At 40.6% G+C, this 21,252-nt stretch overlaps 1 protein-coding gene and 1 pseudogene across 3 annotated transcripts in view; both read left to right on the top strand.

Annotated features, from left to right (window-relative positions):
- The window catches only part of NSUN4 (NOP2/Sun RNA methyltransferase family member 4), a 26,294-nt gene continuing 5,042 nt past the window's right edge, over positions 1-21,252 (top strand). For all 3 annotated transcript variants that reach the window (XM_011367636.2, XM_011367637.2, XM_011367635.2), the window contains exons 1-4: positions 1-173; positions 4,035-4,378; positions 6,803-6,957; positions 9,641-9,801. In XM_011367636.2, coding sequence (XP_011365938.1) covers positions 81-173; positions 4,035-4,378; positions 6,803-6,957; positions 9,641-9,801 — 753 coding nt within the window. In that variant the 5' untranslated portion in view covers positions 1-80. The remainder of the gene's footprint in view (positions 174-4,034; positions 4,379-6,802; positions 6,958-9,640; positions 9,802-21,252) is intronic.
- Positions 12,871-12,987, top strand: LOC111744492 (annotated as a pseudogene).

The following is a 21,252-nucleotide window of genomic DNA, read 5'->3' on the forward strand; positions in this document are numbered from 1 at the left end:
AGTGGCGCGCACTACCTCTCGGGAACCCGCAGGTCTCGCGTTGTTGTTCCGGTCGGAATTACCCGGCGGCGCAAGCCGGTATGGCTGCGCTAGTAGTGAGAGGAGTTCGGGACCTGCTGAAGCGTGCGGACTTCGCGACGGTCCCGCGGAGATATCGATATAAGAAGAAGTGGGTAAGGTCCAGCTGGAGGCCCAGGAGGGAATTGTGACAGCGGCCTCCGGCTGCCGCCCCTCGAGAAACTTCTCTGGCCCTTCCACTTCGCGACCCTCTCAGTTGAGTTCTCTATTCCTGTCCTTCTGCAACGTGTTTGGCTTCTTTCCCCCGCCCTTCAGGTAGCGACATTAGGCTCCTCTACCTCACACTTGTAGCATCGTCGCTTCTGTCCGTCCTTTTATTTCGCCGCAAGTCTTTGACTCTCCTTTGTTACACCCGCTTGCTCCAGACTCCGCCTCTCTAAGTTACGTCATCACCTCCGCCCTCATTCTTCCAGTTATGTCACCACCTCTTGTTTCCCAGCTCGTGGTTACTATCCCCTTGGCCCCCACTACCCATTCCACTTCCTTTCCTCCCTCTCTCCCCGTCCCCCCCCTTTCCTATCCCGTCCTTCCCCCCGTCCCCTCCCCCCAACCCATGACCTCTACTTCTCCTTTCCTGATAGAATTTCCATCCCGGCCTCCCTCACCCCACGGAAAATGTCATAGCAACTTCCCCTTCCTTCCTGGGTCTCCGCCACCCTCCAGGAAAGGATTCAGCCCCTTCCTCCATCTCGATCTGCCTCTGGCGCCCACGAAAGGTTACAGCGACCACCCTGCCCATACCTCCGGCCCTTCCCCAAACCCGGGCGAAGGGTGCACGGATTCTCCTTACCCTCTGGGTTCTCCCCACTCCTCCAGAGGCCCTCTCTTTGGCCTCACCTGTAGCCCTGGAATTTCTTCTATAACCGGCACGCCCCACTCCCTACCCCGACGGATTCCCTCCCCGCCCCCACCTCCCCCCTCTCCACCCACACAGCCTCCCCTGCGCCTGGTGAGAAGTTCTTTTGAACCTTATTCTCCACTCGGAAGGCTCTCCTACCGCGAGCCAATCCCCTCGGGTTCGCCCCCTCCGAGTCCTTGTTTTGACCGGTCGAGACTTTTGGGGTCACCCCCTCTCCGTCCTCGGAGCCCTTATTGCAGCTGGATTAGTCCCCCGAGAACACCACGTCCCTGTCCCCGAAGCCCTTACACCGACCACCGCACTTACTTCTGTTACAATGCTGAATACCCTTCAGTGGTGGTAACAAGCCCTGTGACTTCCCCTCCCCTCACTCGTCGGCCCCCACGAACCAGCCCAGTGACCTCTTCTCCCCTCACTTATGTGCGTTTGGAAACTGGCCCCGTGATTTCACCTCCTCTTGCTCGCCGGCCCATGGAAACCAGACCTGTAACTTCTCCATCCCTTTCTCACAGGGTTTTGGAGATCAAACAGATCTCGTCTCTGTATCCTTCTTGGTCTTCAGGGAAAAGTTATAATGATCCTCCTGTTTCCTCAGCATCTTCCCCACCCACTGGCAGGTTTTACCAAGGCCATCTTAAGCCTGCAGACTCTTGTGAACCTAAACCACAGCTTGACCCTCTCCTTGGGAAAAATTGTGACTCCCAACTTTCTTCTCAGGCAGGTGTGTCTGGCTGTCCCAAATCACCTCAGGAGGGCTCATATCACTATTCCCATCTTTCTCCAGAAAACCACATATCTGCCCTTGAGAGCCCTTATTGCGTCATCTACCAGCCCTCTGGTAGTCCTGGTACTTCTTGCTCACCCCAGTCCCAGGCTCCCAGGAAGCCTTGTTTTGAGTCCATTTTCCCCTGGAAGACTGGTGGGAGCTCTTACCTTTTTTCTGACACCACTGTTTCTGGTCCTCCCTGTTCCGAGGAACTACCTCTTCCCCAGTCCTCTCACTGTCCTTATTCTGCCTTCTTCCCTTCACCCTTGGGCAACCAGTTTATATCTCCACTCCAGTCATCCCCCTGTAGAAGCTATAATGAACCCCCTCTCCCTACCCCAGTTTGCCCCCAAGAGAAGTCCCCCAAACCCCCAGAGTTAAAACGGCCATGTGCTCCCCACAGATGTCGCTCTCTGGTCACCCCTGCCCAGAACACATCTCGTGACCAACCAAGAGCCCCTAAGGTCAGCATCTCTCCTCCACTTCCTTCCCACCCTTCTGGTCTCTCTGGTCCTTCTTGTATGGTGACATCTATCACAAGTTGCTCAAATTTCTGCCCCAAAGAACTTACCTTACCTACCCTAGTCACTAGGACCCTCAAAACTGTTGTCCCCACTTCCCTTCCTCTCCGCCTTCCTTATGCTCAGAGCCGTCCCCTTGGACCCTCTCCAGGAGCCCCTTGCAATACCCATACATATTCTGTGGTTCCCCCCACACCTGATCCCTGCCCACTCTTTGGTTCCACAGGTCCCCCTCAGTGTCATAACCAGCCTGTGGTGCCCCCCTGTGGCACCTATGGCACTCCCAGGGGCCCACCCCAACCCCATCGCCAGCCTGTGGCACCTCCATGTTCTACCCACATCTATTCTTTTATCCCTTTGAGAACACCTTTTGACCCTCAAATTTTACCCATTGCCCCTCGACCCTGGGGTCACCCTCATACTATGCCCTGTGGCCTCCATGTCTACTCTGTGGCTTCTCAAAGCCCCCGCAAAGTGTCCCCCCAGATCCCCTACAGCTGTCCAGTGCCTTCATCCACGAGTTCCAACTCTAGCACTAATCTCAGCTGTAGTTCAGTTGTTGTTAGTGAATACCAGAGTAGTGACAACCAGAGCATGAATACCCACCAAAGTAGAAGTTGGAACCAGAATGAGAGTCCCCATTCTAGCAGAAGTCCAAGTAAAAGCAAGAGTGTTCATCTTGGCATTATTCAGAGCCGGAGCAGTAGTCCCCACCAAGACATAAATCAGGATCAAAGTGAGAGTCTTCATTTTGGCAAATATCAGGGACAGAGTGAGAGTCCCCAACATAGCAAAAGTCAGGGGCTGGCCAAGAGTGTCCTCCATAGCAAAAGTCAGAGCCAAAGCAAGAGTCCCCGCCATGGCAAAAGGGAGAACAAGAGTCCCCACCACAGGAGCCGGAGCAAGAGTCCCCACCATAGCGGAAATCGTGGTTGGCGTAAGAGTCCCCACCAGAATGAGAAATGAGAGATGGAACAAGAGTTCTGAACAAACCAGAAATCCAGGCCAGAGCAAAATTCACGGACAGGAACAGGACTGCCAGCCATAGTAAGCTTCCCAGCTGTGGCAACCAGGACTAACTTACGGACTCTTCAACCGAGGTCTTCATTTTCCTTTTAATCTACTTTTATGCTCTCCAAAGCCTGACTGATGTCCCTCTCTGCTACCCCCATAGCAGTCATCCTAGAAGATCCCATTTTGGTTCATACCTCAAGATTTCTGTGAGTTCTCCTTTTCCCACTTTCCTGAGGTCTGGGAACTTTCCCCAAATGACCCTCAACCCTGTGATTGCATTACGGTGTCAGCCACTCCATCACCTTACGTAAGTTACCCTCATCTCCATCAAATGTGGAAGGTTGATGTTTTTTGTATCCTACTGAACTATATTGTGGTGCTCACATAAGCTAGGAGACATGAAAGTACTTTAGAAAATGGAAGGACTGTTCAGGAGAAAGAGTTTTTTGTTTTTAAGTCTGAAGTTTCCCACAAGGCCTCCACAGTTTCTCCCAATCTTCTGTAGATTTTCCTCAAGTCCTCTCCTGAGCTCCCATTCTAAGTTCCTCTTACCCCTTGGCCTCAAGGAGGGTCCCCTTTCTTGGCGACCCCCACATGCTACCATGAGAGCTACAGCTTCCTTTCTCTCACAGCCCTGAGATAGACCAGTTCTTACCACTTTTCTCTCCCACACTTCTCTGACAGGCAGGAGCAGGGTACAAAGGTGGGAGTGGACACTAACTGGTATTGGTAGAGTCAGGCAGTAGGGGATAGAGACAAGACTAGAGGACCAATAAGCCTGTTCTTTCCCTTTCAGGCTGCCACAGAACCCAAATTTCCTGCCACTCGACTGGCTCTGCAGAATTTTGACATGACCTATGGTGTACAGTTTGGGGATCTTTGGCCATCAATCCGGGTCAGTCTCCTCTCAGAGCAGAAGTATGGTGCACTGGTCAATAACTTTGCTTCCTGGGATCATGTGAGTGCTGAGCTGGAGCAACTGAATGCCAGGGACTTTGTGAATAAAGCCCCTTCTCATGGGGAACTGGAGCCTGAGAATGGCCAAACTACAGCTTCATTCCCAGCTTCCTGGGACTGTAGTCCAAACCTTCGATGCTTCACTTTTACCAAAGGGGATGTCAGCCGTTTCCCTCCTGCCAGGTAGGACCTGGAGCCATGGCTGGGGCTGTTCTGTGTGTCTGCCGAAAGTAAACAGGAAGAGGTCCAGGTCTTGCCTTCTTTAATTAAAATCATAATATTACTAATATTTACTGAGTGCTCATACATGCTAGGCATTTTTCTAAGTGCTGTATATACGTTATCTCCTTTTGTTCTGTCTGTGGCCCAAGGAGGTAGGTAATGTTATTGTTCTTTATATTTGAGGAAACTGAAGTTTAGAGAAGTTAAAGTATGTACTTGCTTTAGGTTCTTTAGGTAAGTGGTACAGCTAGTATTTAGACCCAAGTGATCTGACACCAGTACCTGCACTTTGAACCTGATCTGCTCTACTGCCCCCAACAGAAAACAACCACCTCTTACTTGATCAGTTACTATACTCTTTCCAGTGTTAGTTACACTGCTTTCTCATTTTTCCCTCATAACCACACATCATAGTGAGTAGGACAGTAACATGGTACCAATGAAGAATTGGGACTTGCCTGGGAAATGGAGCTTGCTTGGGGTCACAGAGTTAGCAGCAGACTGGAAAAAAAGGAGAACTTCCAGTCTTTGGATTCAGTGTTTAGATATATATGAAGTAACCCCTATATGTTTGGGTTTTTTTTTTCCTTTCTTTTCTTGATGGGCTCCCTGTAAATCAAGGGGATCTTAACCTCTTAGGAGTTTAAGGATGTATGCAGGAAGTCTAAAGAATCTCCTGAAATTGTCAGAAAAATTGTTGTGCCTTTTTTTTTTTTTTTTTGGAAAGAGTGACGGTAGCTTTCAACAGATTCTCAGAACTTTCTGTGAATGGAAAAAAAGGTTAAAGAGTGATGTTTCCAAAAGGAAGGAACTTGAGGAGAATGGGTTTTGAGAGCCAGTGCTGGTGTGATAGCAGTTCTGTGGTTTTCTCAGATTTCTCAGTTTCTTGTCATTTTTCTTTGTGAGGCATAAAGCACATGGTTTCATGATCTAACTTTGAAAATATCCTGTCATAACCTGAGCCCATTTGTGAATGCAGGAACTATCACAGCCTCACTACTGGGGATTGTAGCTCTTGTAGCTGATCCTCAGTGGTGCTATATCTTATGTCCTGTCACATCTTCCTCTCAGAACTTTCCTGTCAGAGCAACAAGGACTGAGTTTTTGTTTCCTTGAGTCTGTCCCAAATAGCAGAGCTGTGTCTCAGGGGAATGGTTGTACTACCAGTTGCTCTTGTGACAACTGGCCTGGGAGTGAGGAGTCCTTCTGTGACCATCAGATTGTTGTCTGTCATCCATCTCTCTCTCCCCATACCATTGCTGCCTCTTTTCATGCCTGGTTAGCTCTTACTTGGACTCTTGTAATAGCCTTCTCACTGGTGTCTCTATTTCTCATTTGTTTGTTCTAGCCCATCTAGCTTTCTAAAACTCTGTCTAGCTGATCACGTCATTTTCCTTAAAAAGTTTTGGTAACTGCCTACAGGTTATAGTCCAAAATCCTTAGCATAGGGTTTAAGACCTTTTGCAATCTGGCCTTGTTTGCTTTCCAACTTCAATCTCATGCAGCTTGTATTTCTACCACACTAGATTTATCCCTGTTTCTGAAAGAAGCTATGAGTTTGCATGCTTCTGTTCCTTGTTCTTTTTTCTTCTGCTTGGTATGCTTCTCTTCCTTTTTTCTTTATTTTTTTAATTATTTTTTACCTGATGGCCTATTCCATCCATCATCAGGCCTAACTCAGGTAACTCTGATAGGCACAACTGATGGCACTCTTCTCTGAACTCACAAAGCATTTTTTATCTCATACGTAACTCTGTAATAACGCAGTTCCTCCTAGATACCAGGTACTGTTTCAGGTTTTGGGGTTATTACGATGAACAAGGCAGACAAAATCCCTGCCCTCATTCTAACAGAGAGAAATAGAGCTGGAAAAATACACACACACACACACACACATCTATACATTTAAAGTGAAGAACAAGTGCTTTAAATAAAAATAATTCAAGATAGAAGGTGATGAGAGTAGGGGGCTTCTATTTCTAGATAGAGTAGTCAGGGAATGACAGTGCCTCTCTGATGAGGTAACTTGTGAGGAAAGATCTGAAAGAAATAAGGAAGCAAATGAGAGATATTTGGGGGAAGAGTGTTGCAGGCAAAAGGTGTAGCATGAGAGAAGCATGCATGGCTTGATTAAGGAATAGCAAAATGGCTAATGGGGCTGGATTAGAGTGAATTGATCTGTTTTAAAAGGATCACTCTGCCTGCTGTGTACATGAATGAGTGTGAGTGAATGAGTGAGTGAGTAAATAAATGAGTGTGGATCTGAGAAATAAATTTTTGCTAAGTAGAGCTCAGTAACCCCTAAACGCATGTGCTTGGTGGCTTTGACACCCAGTGGGTCTTCTGACTTGTAATTTGATGATAAAGTTCTCTTCTCTCTTCTAGGCTTGGCAGCCTGGGTGTCATGGACTACTACTTAATGGATGCTGCCTCCTTGCTACCTGTCCTGGCCCTTGGCCTGCAGCCTGGTGACACTGTCCTTGACCTATGTGCAGCCCCTGGGGGAAAGACACTAGCATTGCTTCAGACTGGCTGTTGCCGTAAGTAAGAGGGTTGGTGTCTTGGGCAGGGAGGGCTCCTACCTCACTTAGTCAGGTACACACTGAGTATGATGGGCTCTTTGGTCTCAGGGTCAGAGGAGGGATGGATAGTGTTTGCTTGCTAAGCTGGGGTATTTTTTTCTGTTTGTGGTTATTTCTTCTATTTCTTTGTTAGTTGGCCAAGGAAGGTTGCTGAGCAGAGCAAAGTCTCTGAAGGCAGATGAAAGTAGGGCCCCAATGAATCTACCACATGACACTTTCAGCCTTCTGCATCTCTCTAAGATTAAGCTCCTTTTCCTTAGCCTGCCAGCTAAAGCAGTAAGATCTGGCTGCAGCAACCCTTTGTAGCTTTACATGTTCTTTTTCCCCAGGCTTTGTTTGCTTCAGTGATATCCTATGACTCTCTATTGCCCCAATTAGCTTCCTCCTTTGCTTATATTATGTTTTCGCTCTAGAATACCTCTACACACTCCTAGTTGGCCTTTTAGCTTTTAAGCCTCACCTCAAGTATACCACTTGGAAATCTTCCCTCATGATTTCTGCTGGCCAGTTGAGAAATGATGCCTCTGTCTCCTATGCACCTAATTGTGGGCATCACCCTTTCAACTGTTAGCACATTATTAGCCTTGTGTTGGAGCTTTACTGGGTGTGCATCTTGTCTTCAAGCTTATGAATTCCTTGGGGACAGGCCCAAGTCTTACTCATTTCAGTTGTGTAACCCAGCCTGGGCCTTCTGTATTGTAAATGTGCCCTTCAGCCATCCACTGGCCTACTTCCTGCCTTAAAATAGGTGTTATTTTCTCCTTAAGGACCTGATAGATACCCACAAGGGGACTGTGGTTTTCACACTTACCTGGAGTTCAGCCATGCTCCTCTTGCCATGTGCCCTAGCCTTTTTGTTGGGCTTAGACCCTTCTTGCACAGTTCTCATCAGCCAACTTGCATAGTTTGAGTTAGCTTCCAGCCTCATGATAGGCCCCATGGGTGATACTAGAGAGGTGCCACATTTGATCTCAGACTTTTGAAGTCTGGAGGGAGAGGAGAAAAGATGTTGATGTGACTTAATGAGTCTAATGCAAGAGAGCCCAGCCTGTGTGCTGAGCTGTGGTAATTTTACTGAGTGCTGTGGGAATCCATCAGAAGAGGGATGAAAGTAGTAGTGTTTCTTGGTAGAGGAGGAATTTGAACTAAGAGGAGTGAGAAGGGCCAAGGAGAACTACTTGAGAGTTGCTCTTCTAAGGTGTGCTGAATTGCCAGCACCTCACCTTATCCCACTGACTTCTTGATCCCAGGGAGATGAGAATTTCAGTGCAAGAAGGGAACTTAGATTTTACCTAGTCCAGCCCTCATACTTTATGGAGGGGGATATTGAGCCCTAGAGAGATTAAATAACTTAAAATCTTTTACGTAAGTTGGAGGTAGAGCCAGACTGAACCCAGCTTTTCTGTTCTCCATTCAAATCCAACTGCAAATTCCTCTTGAGCAGAGATTCCAATTGTTACTTCTTTGAGTGTCCTCAAAAATTGGGACTATATTTATTTGTGGGAACACTAACCTGGTTCATATAGTGACCATTTCTATTAGATAAGGGATGTGCACTCTAGTTCTTTACCACACTTCCCATCTCCATTTCACTCCTTGACTCTGAGGCCAGGTATCAGACGCTATTCTTCAAGCTTGCAGTAAAATTTTTTTCTTCTTATAGAACTAAGAGCAAAGTGAGACATTTCTTGAACTTGTGTCTGTCACAAAGGGAAAGTGAAAGATAGATGATGAATCAATTAGAATTATGTTTGGTCATATATAATAGAAAACCCATCTAATTGGATTAAAGAAGAAAAGTTTATTTTTTTCTTACATGAGAGAAACTGTGATATAAGCAGTCCAGGGCTGGTATGGAGTCTCCACAGTCGTCTGGGACTTGGGCGTCTTCTTTCTTTTTGTAACTTATTTTATTGCTTCCATTCTCAGAATTCCTGGTCCAAGATGGCTGCTGGAACTCCAGCCATCACATTCAAATTCGAGGCAGGAAGAAAAGATAAGATGAGAGGCACATCTCCTAATATTGCTGGCTTCTTTTAAACATCTTCCCAGAAGTCCCACACAGTAATTTTTGTTACAACCATTAACCAAAACTAAGTCATACAGTCATATTTACTTGTAAAATGAGGCTGGCACATTGCTCTCCACTCCCTCAAATAAAATTGGTGTTCTATTACTAAGAAATAAGAGGAGGATAAGTTTTGGATAAAAAATGTGTAGTGTCTACCAAAGATGAAGAGAGACACACGTTTCAAGAACAGTGGGAGAGGGCATATTTCTTTAGAAGTAAATATTCTTATCTGGTCTGCTTTATTTACATAACCTTTCTGGTCTTTGTAGCCCCTGCTCCATTGTGTCTAGTATGGTGCAATGCACATGGTAAACATTTGTCCTCCACTTGCCCCTGCTCCTGGAGTCTGCATTTATTGGCTATGCCTGAGAATTGGTCTGACTCTCCATTAGCACTATTGTTGGTGAGATGTTTCATTGGGCCATGGCCACTGAAGTTTCTTTATTCCTACAAGCATAAAATGTCTGTACCACCCAAAGCCATCTATAGATTCAGTGCAATCTCTATCAAGATTTCAATGGCACTTTTTACAGTAGTAGAAAAAAAATCCTAAAATTTATATTTCCACAGGCAATCTTGCTGCCAATGATCTCTCCACCTCTCGAACAGGCAGACTACAGAAGATCCTTCACAGCTATGTACCTCAAGATATTAGGGATAGGAGTCAAGTTCGAGTCACCTCATGGGATGGCAGGAAGTGGGGAGAACTGGAGGGGGACACCTATGACCGGGTGAGTGATTCTTGACCTGGGACATCCAGCCAGGCAAATCTGGCCTCTTCATCCTGACTCCAGGCCCTAAAGCAGTAGGATCTGGCCCTACATGTTTAAGCATGTAGGGCTGTTTCTGGACCTAGCCAGCAATCCGTGAGTGATTTGGAGAAAATAGTCATTTGCAGAATTGTCAGTTCAGCTTAGATGGCTGGCTGCCATCTTCAATAGAGAGAGCAGCAAAAAGAGTTTGAACCTGATTCAGTGGAAATAAAGTTTGTTAGGCTTATTTTATTTTTCAACTCACTTGGCTGTTCACAAGTGAGAGTTTGAATCTGATTCAGTGGAAATAAAGTTTTTTAGGCTTATTTTATTTTTCAACTCACTTCGCTGTTTTACTCATTAAAATAAGTATGAATGAGGTCATTTTATTTTTCAATATTAATACAGTACATGGTGCAAAATTAAGAAGGCACAAAAGGGTATCCAGTGAAAAGTCGTTGCCCTCTTACTCCTGTCTCACAGCCATCTACTTTCTTTCCCTGCAGATGACCATTGTTTATATTTTCTTCTGTATCCTTGAAAATATATTGTGTATATACAAATTTCTGTGTATTTTTTAAAAAATAGGAATGATGTTTTTTATATTCCTTTTCTTTTTAGTTTTATGTTTTTGAGATATAATTGCTAGATAATAGTTATATGCATTTAAGATTTTGACAGAGGTTACTGCTTTGTTTGGAGTTCTGACTCCGTCACTTTACCAGCAAGTTACCAGGAGAAGTCTGGGCAAGTTAACCTTTCAGTTAAACTTCAGCTTCTTCATCTGTTAAATGACAATAATAAGTGCCTATCTCATAGGTGATGATTAAATAAGAATGCATTTAGCACAGTTCCTGGCATGTAGAAACTACTTAATAATATTGTTATTATCACAATCATTATTATTTATATTATTGTTTCTGTTCATTGATCCCAGCTATGCTTTATGGAAGATTATAGAGTGAGCTGCCTCTTATTTTACTTGAAAGTGCTTTAGACAGTTGAAAGCAGTTCGTTAATTTATTTGTTGAAAAAATAGTTGTGTGCAGTATACTATGCATTAGGTATGTGTTAAGCACGTTATGCATAAATGAATACCATCTCAGAGCTCCACACATTCTTTGTAGGTACATCCCTCTCCCAACTCTACCTGGCCATGAGTTAGAATGAGTTCGGGAACCCAGAGCTCTGCAAGTTCATGGCTAGATACCTATCCCCCTCCATGCTCACAGTTTTCTTTTTATATGCATTGCAGTTATACCTTTGCCCATCCCTTTGAATCACTTCCCTTTAGATGTGTCTCTTACATACTGCATAGAGTTGGGTTTTGCTTTGTAAGAGAATCTGTAAATTTTATTCTTTTAAAACAGTTGATGCCACTGATAAATTTAGTCTCATCTCTGTCAAATTATTTTACTATGTTTATTTACTGTGTTTCTTTTACTATGTGACCTCTTTTCTTTGCTCTTTTGGTTTTCTTTTAATTTCTGTTGTTATTTAGGAAGGTTTATATTTTAGTTCTACATTAAATAATTTCATTATCAAAACTGAGGATTTAATTCTACTGGTTATAGTTTCTGCTAACTCTTGCTCAAGGAGGCTTGTTTCCTTTTTAAGTTTTGTGGTTATTTTTGTAACCTGTCATAATTTTCTAATAACTTTTCTATTGAAGCATAACATAAGTGATCAAATCAAGTGTATTGCTTACGAATTGTCTTATATGAAATATACTTACATTATTACTACCCTACCATTATTACTAAGAAATACATTAACCATCATTCCAGAAAATCTCAGGCCCCTTTCTACCCTCCCAGAGGTAATCACTATTGACTTCTAAAACCATGTATGTTTTGAACTTTATATAAATGTAATTATATAGTAGTATGTACTCTTGTCTGACTTTTTTCTCTCAACATTATGTTTGTGAAATTCATCCATATTGTTGCCTGTAGCAGTGGTTTGTTCATTGTTGTTGTATTATATCCCATAATGTGTATATATAATAATTTATTTGTCTATTCTATTCATAATAGACAATTGAGTTGTTTCCAGTTTGGGGGTATTAGAAAAAACACTGCTGTGAAGATTCTTGTAAATTTTCTTTTTTGGTGCACTTATGTACCCATGTCTGTTGAATTGTTGGGTCATAGAATATGTGTATGTTCTACTTTAGTCAGTCCTGTCAAACAGTTTTCCAAGTGATTGTGCCAGTTTACATACCTATGTACAGTGTATGAGAATTCTAGTTGTCCTATAGCCTCATCAACATATATTGTACTTTGTTCATTTTAGCCATTTTGGTGGATAATGGTGTAATTTGCATTGCAGTTGTAATTTTTATTTCACAATGACTAATGAATTTGGACACCTTTTTATGTGTTTATTGGCCATTCTTTTTGAAGTGGACATTTGTACTTTGCCTATTTTTTTCTATCAAGTTGTCTATCTTATTGTGTAAGAGTTGTTGATGTATTCTGCATATAAGTCCTTTATTGAACATATATGTATTTTAAATATCTTCTTCCACTCTGTGACTTACCTTTTTATCCTCTTAATGGTAAAACAGAAGTTCTTATTTTTAATGTAATCCAGTTTATCACTATGGTTAGCGCTTTTGGGTCTTAATTTAAAGTACCTTTTCCTACCCTAAGGTAATGAAAATATTCTCTTATCTTCTAGAAACATTTTTGTTTTACCTTTCTCACTTAGGTTTACAATCCATTTGACCCTGGTTGACCCAACATCAGTTATTAAAAAGATTATTCATTTTCCACTGCCCTGCTGTGGTAACCTTTGTCATAAATCAAGTATCCATATATTTGTGGGTCTGTTTCTAAACTCTTCTGTTTTTTGACCCGTTTGTCTTTCTTTGCAAGAAACTACACGTCTCAATTGTTGGAGCTTTAGAATAAGTCTTGATATCTGGTATAGTAAATCCTCCAGCTGTGTTTATCTTTGAGTTTCTTTTGGCTAGTCTTGCTCCTTTGCATTTTCATAAGTTTTAGAATCAGTTTGTCAGTTTGCACAACAAAATCTTCAGGGCTTGTCTATGGCCATGCTACCCTGAACAAGCCTGATCTCGTTTGATCTCGGAAGCTAAGCAGTCGAGCTTGGTTAGTACTTGGATGGGAGACCACCTAGGAAGACCAGGTGCTGTAGGCGTAAAAAATAAAAAAATAAGGGATTGTAAACTGACACGATCCTTGCAATCTGTGAGGTCAACCAAGGGTTGGTTGCCTTTTCTTAAAAAAAAAAAAAAAAAAAAAATCTTCAGGGCTTTTGCCAAGATTACATTTAATTTAAAGAACAAATTTGAAAAATAATTTCACTGGTCATAGAATTCTATGTTGGCAGTTTTTCTTTCAGCATTTTGAAGGTCGTATTTCATTTCTTTTGCTGTTCATTGTTTCTGTTGAGAAGTCAGTTATAAATCCTATTAACCCATTTTCCGCTTGCCTCAAGAATACTCACCGGCGAGCATTTACCCTGAGATAACTCGTGGATTACAGTCCTAATCTTAGCCCCAAAGATTGCTACAAAATATCCCACTTTTATTATTATTTTCGCATCACTCTAGCATATCGATAGTCTTTGGAAACAAATGAAATTCTATTTATAGCATTCTGTTTTTAGTAGTGGTATTTCCATTTACAAAATATAGTAATTCTCCATCACTGAAAATGTCAAATCCTAGAAAAACGTAGCATTCCTACACATGATGTTAACACTGGCAGTGAGCTGTACTTTTTTTTTCTAAATGGGAAATGGGTTAAAACTCCTTTAAAGGTGATATATATATCCCCTGCTTGGGGTTCATAGTGCTTTTTGAATCTGTCTTGATTTTCTCATGAGTTTTAGAAAATTCCCATCCATTATTTCTTCATATTTTTTTTTCTGCTTTGTTTTTTTCTCACGTATAATTATAGGTCTCTAATTATATGTATGTTAGCCTTTTTCACCATATCCTATATATAATTTATATTATTTCCTGTATTTCTCTCCTTTTTCTCCTCATTATTCAATCTTGATATTTTATTTTGATCTGATTCACCAGTCCTTTCTTTAGCTGTCTTAATATGCTGTTGTTAAATGTATCTATTGAGTTCTTTTTTAAAAAATTGAGATATAATTGACATAATTGTATTACTTTTAGGTGTTCAACATATTGATTTGATAAATGTATACAATATATTTTTAATATATTTTTTAATTTTTACGTTTATTGGGGTAACATTGGTTAATACAATTACATATTTTTCAGGTGTACATTATCATTTGACATCTGTATATTCTATTGTGTGTTTACCACCCAAAGTCCAGTTTCCTTCAGCTACCATATATTTGATCCGTTTACCCACTTCACCCTCCCCCTAAACCCTATATTTGACCCCCTTTACCCCATCTACCTCCCCCTTCTTCCCCTACCCCACTAGTAACCACTAGTTATAGTCCTCTGGTAACCACTAGCCTGTAGTCCATGTCCATGAGTCTCTGTTTGTCCTGCTCATTTGTTGCTTTTAGGTTTATAGCCCACATATAAGTGATATCATGTGATTTTCAACTTTTTCTGTCTGGCTTATTTCGCTTAGCAGGATTATCTCGAAGTCCATCCATGTTGTCACAAATGGCAGTATTTCATCTCTTCTTATGGCTGAGTAATATTCCATTGTATATATGTACCACAGCCAATCATCTATCAGTTGCTTCCATGTCCTGGCCACTGTGAATAGTGCTGCTATGAATATCGGTGTGCAGATATCTTTTTGGATATATATTTTCAAGTCTTTGGGGTAAATACCCAGTAGAGGGATTGCTGGATCATATGGTATATCAATTCTTAGTTTTTTGAGGAACCTCCATACTGTTTTACATAGTGGCTGTACCAATTTGCAGTCCCACCAGCAATATATAAGAGTTCTTTTTTCTCCGCATCCTCTCCAACATTCGTTATACCTTATCCTGTTGATTATAGCTATTCTGACAGGTGTGAGATGGTATCTCATTGTGGTTTTGATTTGCATTTCCCTAATAGCTAGCGATGTTGAGCATCTTTTCATATGTTTGTAGGCCATTTGTATGTCCTGTAGGGAGAAGTGTCTGTTCAGGTCCTCTGCCCATTTTTTGACTGGATCATTTTTTTTGTTGTTGTTATTGGGTTGTATGAGTTCTTTGTATATTTTGGATATTAGGCGCTTATCAGAGGTGTTGCTTGCAAATCTGTTTTCCCATTCGGATGGTTGTCTCTTTACCTCGTTGATGATTTCTTTTGCAGAGCAGAAGCTTTTTAGTTTGATGTAGTCCCATTCATTTATTTTAGCTTTTACTTCCCTTGCTTTTGAGGTCAAATTCATAAAATCTTCTCTAAGTCCAAGGTCTTATTGCCTCCTCTTGAATTTAGCTCCTATGTTTTCATCTGTGCATTTTATTGTTTTAGGTCTTATATTCAGGTCTTTAATCCATTTTGAGTTAATTTTGGTGTGTGGTGATAGACAACAGTCTAGTTTCATTCTTTTGCAGGTGGCTTTCCAGTTTTCCCATCATCATTTATTGAAGAGGCTTTCCTTTCTCCACTCTATGTTTTTGGCTTCTTTGTCAAAAATTATTTGCCCATATAAATATGGGTTTAATTCTGGACTCTTGATTCTGTTCCACTGGTCTGTGTCTGTTTTGCTTCCAATACTATGCCGTTTTGATTACTATCGCTTTATAGTATAATTTGAAGTCGGGCAGTGATGCCTCCAGCCTCATTCTTTTTTCTCAGGATAGCTTTGGCAATTCGGGGACTTTTGTGCTTCCATACAAATCTGATGGTTTTTTGTTCTGTTTCTTTAAAAAATGCCGATGAGTTTTTAATGGGGTTTGCATTAAATCTGTATAATGCTTTAGGTAATATGATCATTTTAACTATGTTGATTCTTCCAATCCAAGAACATGGAATATCTTTTCACTTCTTTGTGTCTTCTTTGATTTCTTTTAATAGGGTCTTATAGTTTTCATTATATAGGTCCTTAACTTGTTTCGTTAAATTTATTCCTAGGTGTTTTATTCTTTTTGTTGCAATTGCAAAAGGAATTATTTTTTCTACTTCTTTTTCTGACGCTTCATTATTAGAGTATAGAAAAGCTATAGATTTTTGAACATTGATTTTTGTATCCAGAGACTTTACTGTATTTGCTTTTTGTTTCTAGCAGTGTTCTTGTGGAGTCTTTAGGGTTTTCTATATAGAAACTCATGTCATCTGCCAATAGTGACAGTTTGACTTCTTCATTTCCTACTTGGATGCCTTTATATCTTTCTCTTGTCTGATTTCACTCGCTAGGACCTCCAATATTATATTGAATAAGAGTGGCAATAGTGGACAGCCTTGCCTTGTTCCTGATCTTAGAGGGAAGGTTTTTAGTTTTTCACCATTAAGTATACTGTTGGCTGAGGGTTTGTCATATATGGCCTTTATTATGTTAAGGTACTTTCCTTCTATACCAATTTTGTTAAGTGTTTTGATCATAAATGGATGTTGTATCTTGTCGAAGGCTTTTTCTGCATCTATTGATATGATCATATGACTCTTAGTTTTTAATTTATGTGGTGTATCACATTAATTGATTTCCGTATGTTGAACCATCCTTGTGCCTCTGGGATGAAGCCCACTTGATTGTATTGTATAATCTTTTTAATATGTTGCTGTATTCAGTTCGCTAGTATATTATTTAGTATTTTTGCATCTGTGTTCCTGAGAGATATTGGTCTGTAGTTTTCTTTTTTTGTGCTATCTTTACCAGGCTTCAGTATCAGAGTAATATTGGCCTCATAAAATGAGTTGGGAAGTATTGCCTCCTCTTCAACTTTGGAAGAGTTTGAGGAGAATAGGTTTTAAATCTTTGAATGTTTGGTAGAATTCACTGGTGAAGCCATCTGGTCCTGGACTTTTACTTTTTGGTAGATTTTTGATGATTCTTTCAATTCCCCTATTGGAGATCGGTCTATTTAGATTTTCTATTTCTTCTTGATTTAGTCTAGGAAGGTTGTATTTTTCTAAGTACTGGTCCATTCCTTCTAGGTTATTAAATTTGGTGTTACATACTTTTTCATAGTATTCTTGTATGATCCTTTGTATCTCTGCGATGTCAGTCGTAATTTCCCCTTTTTCATCCCCGATTTTGTTTATTTGTATCTTTTCTCTTTTATCTTTTGTGAGTCTAGCCAGGGGTTTGTCAACTTTATTGACCTTCTCAAAGAACCAGCTTTGTTGCATTTATTTTTTCTATCACTTTTTTTTTTGTTCTGTTTTCAATTTCATTTATTTCTGCTCTAATTTTGATGATTTCTTTCCTTCTGCTGACTTTAGGCTTCATTTGTTCTTTCTTTTCTAGTTTTTTAAGATGAAGCGTTAGGTTGTTTATTTGGGCTTGTTCATGTTTTTGGAGATAGACCTGTAATGATATAAATTTTCCTCTTATGACCGCTTTTGCTGTGTCTCAAAAGTTTTGATGTGTTGTACTATCATTATCATTCATTTCTATGTATCTCTTGATCTCTTTTTATTTCTTCTCTGACCCAGTTATTCTTCTGTAGCATGTTGTTTAATCTCCATGTATTTGTGATTTTTCCTGATTTCTTTCTGCAGTTGATCTCTAGTTTCAAAGCATTATGATCAGAGAATATGGTTGATATGATTTCAACCCTCTTATATTTGTTGAGGCTATCTCTGTGTCCCAGTATGTGGTCGATTCTTGAGAATGTTCCATGTGCACTAGAGAAAAATATATAAGCAGCTCTTTTGAGATGATAGGCTCTGTAAAAGTCAATAATGTCCAGTTGGTCTAATGTATTGTTTAAGGATGTTATTTCCTTATTAATTTTCTGCTTGGATGATCTATCTATAACTGACAGTGGGGTATTTAGATCCCCAACTACGATAGTGTTCTGGTCTGTATCTTTCTTTAGTTCTGTTAGTAATTGCTTTACATATTTCGGGGTTCCTTGATTGGGAGCATAGATATTAATGTGTTATGTCTTCTTGCGCATGATTTCTTTTATCATTATGAAGTGTCCCTCAGTATCTTTCTTTACCTTTTTTATTTTGAAGTCTGTTTTGTTTGATATTCGTATTGCTACTCCTACTTTTCTCTGAACACCATTTGCTTGAAATATCATTTTCCAACCTTTTACTTTGAGTCTATATTTGTCTTTGGAACTGAGATGTGTCTCCTGAAGGCAGCTTATGGTTTCATTTTGTTTTTTGATCCATTCTGCAACTCTGTGCCTTTTTATTGGTGAGTTCAGTCCATTTATATTTAGGGTTATTATTGAAATATGAGGTCTTCTTAGAGCCATTTTATCTTTTGCTTTCTGGTAGCTCAGTGTTTCCATTGCTTCCTTGTCCTTGTGCTTCTGTTTTCTTTATTTTGGTTGGCTTTTGTGGGTTTTCCCTCTGGTCCTTCTTGTCTTATTTTATATACAACAGTTCTGAATCTTTGGCATGTGGTTACCATTATGAATATGTAAAGGAGAGTTGGGAAATTCTCATCCACTATTTGTCTGAAAATACTTTCTGGTCCCTGCTCCTTTTCCTCATCTTCAGTAATGCCCATAATTCTTATGTTTCCTCTACTGATGGTATCAGCTAGTTCTTGAATTTCTCTTTCATTATTTTTCATTCTTCGTTTTCTCTCTTCTTCCTTCTGATTTATTTCTAGATTTCTGTCTTTGATATCATTGATCCTTTCCTCCATTTGGTCAACTCTATTTCTCAAGCTTGCTATTTCATTTTTCAACTCTTTCAGTATGTTCTTCATCTCCAGAAGTTCTATTTTGTTCTTTTTGAGGGTTTCAGTCTCCTTGTTCTGTTCATCTAGTTGTTTTTTCAATTCCTGAAATTGTTGATTTGAGTTGTTTTGGATCTCATTGAGTTTTTTCAGAAGTACCATCCTGAATTCTCTGTCATTTAAGTCGCATATTTCTATGTCTGTAAGCTTATTTTCTGGAGATTTTTCTCTTTCTTTCTGAGATGCCTTGTCACCTTGGTTGTTCATGGTGTTTAATGGACTGTTTCTCTGCCTGGGCATTAATGGAAGTGTATTCTGCTGTTTTTCCAGAAAGATGATTTATTATATAAAGGTCTCTCTTTAGCCTGTTGCAGAGGAGATGCTTTTCTTTTGGTTTCCAGTAGGTGGTGTCTAAGCCTCTTGGATCCCTGCTTTATATAAAATCTTAATAATGCTTTTTAAATTTCTTGTACATATTTAATCATGCTCGCTACCCTCAGTTTCAGTCTCTGTCAGTGTCAGCAACAGTCTCAGCAGCGTTTGCTCAGATTCCCCTGGGGCTCTGTGGTGATTGGTCTTGGAGGGGATGGGGGGAGGGGCCCTCTGGGTTAGGGGTTAGGGGTTGGGGGCTGTGGCTCAGCTTCGGTTTTGCAACTGTGGCCGGCAAAAATCAGCTGTTGTTCCTCTGCAGTCCTGTCCCAGTTCTCTGCTTTTTGCCCTGACAGCTGGGCCCTGCAGCCACAACTATCCCAGGCAGGAATGTTTAGGGAACTCGCCACACGAACTTGCCGCTCCTTCACTCCTCCCCCTCCTCCTGCAAGGAACTCCAGCGGCTGCGGAAGGCAGCTTCTTTATTACTCCCAGTCCACTGCCCGACACCTGGAGTTCTGACCTGTGGTAGCTTTTATGCGCAGATCCCATGCTCAGATGTGCTGGTGTGCAGTTTGAGTGTTTTTTGTTGAGTTTTAGATGTTCAGCTTATTGTTGATTCAAGGAGAGAGATCTGGGGATGTCTCTAACTCCACCATGTTGCCCTGAACCTCTGATATATGTATATATTGTAAAATGATTACCATAATAAATTTAGTTAATATCCATCACCATAGTTACAATTTTTTTCTTATGAGAACTTTTGAGATTTACTATCAGCAGCTTTCAGATATACAATACAGTATTGTTAACTGTAGTCACCATGCTGTGCATTGCATCCCAGGACTTACAAATGGAAGTTTGTACCTTTTGACCCCTTCACCCATTTTGCCCATTCCTCACCCCTGCCTCTGGCAATAACCAATCTTTTCTCTGTGTCTGTGAGTTCATATAAGTGAGATCATACAGTATTTGTGTTTCTCTGACTTATTTCACTTAGCATAATGAACCCTCATGGTCCATTCATATTGTCTCAAATAGCAGGATTTCTTTTTTCATGGCTGAATTATATTCTGGTGTGTGTGTAGAATGCCACATTTTCTTTATTCATCTGCTGATGGACACTTAGGTTATTTCCATGTCTTGGCTATTGTAAATAATGTTGCAGTGAACGAGGGGGCGTTGCTGATATCTTTTCAGGATAGTGTTTCCATTTCCTTCAGATAAATACCCAGAAGTGGAATTGCTGGATCATATGATAGCTCTATTTTTAATTTTTTGAGGAACTTCCATACCGTTTTCCATAGTGGCTACACCAGTTGACATTCCTACTGCATCTATTGAGTTCTTAATTTCAGTTATTGTATTTTTGTTTTAGAGTTTGTCTGCTTTCAAAATTTCCAGTTCTGTCGAAATGGGAAATTATAAAATTTTATGTCTTTTCATCTGATTTCTTGAATATATCAGTCATGATCATTTCAAACACCATGGCAATTTAAATATCTGGACCTCATGGGTCAGCTTCTATTATCTATTTTACTCTTGGTTTTTGGTCATTTGTTTTTGTTTCCTGGTGGTAGTAATTTTTTATATTTGAATGCCAGACATTTTGTGTGAAAAATTGTAGAGGTAATCTGAGGCTCTAGATATCTTCCTCTAGAAGGGATGTGATTTTCTTTCCAGCTGATAGTTAACAGAGCAAACGATCTTAATTCAGTTAGAAATTAGGCTAATTCAAAGGTAAACTTTGTGAGCTCTGTTCTACTTTCAGTTTACCTCTGTACACAGGATCCAACTCAAGGCATGAGGTGTTTATTAGGACTCTCTGCTTCTTGGTGTGGACTCTCGACTCCAGTTTTTATCCTCTTTGAGGAGTTTGGCTTTGCTATGGATTTCTATTCCAATTCCATACCTCAAGTGGGCCCAGTGCCCTGTTTTGTCCTTTTTGGGGGAGTTACTAGGAACTGGTAAAAGAAGCTATCGGCTTCATCTCCAGCATGCCTCCCTAGAGTTTTGCTCCTGCTTTTTCTTTGGCTTTTGAGGAGTTCTCTAATTTTCTATGAGCTATGCATTTAAAAATATTTTTAAGTTATATTTATTCAGCCCTTAGGTACTTTGTATTACAGGCATTTTCTGGATATCTAGTTTACTACATTGCTGGAAACTTTATTTACTTGGAGTCTCTTCTTAACTAAAAAAAAGTTCACAGATCTTTTCTATAGATGATTTTATTTTTTTGAAACATAAATATAGGGTAGCTTTTTATTTTTTATTTTTTGTCTTTAATGCCTAG

Source organism: Pteropus vampyrus, unplaced genomic scaffold (assembly GCF_000151845.1).
Source record: "Pteropus vampyrus isolate Shadow unplaced genomic scaffold, Pvam_2.0 Scaffold135, whole genome shotgun sequence".
NCBI classification, from domain to species: Eukaryota; Metazoa; Chordata; class Mammalia; order Chiroptera; family Pteropodidae; genus Pteropus; species Pteropus vampyrus.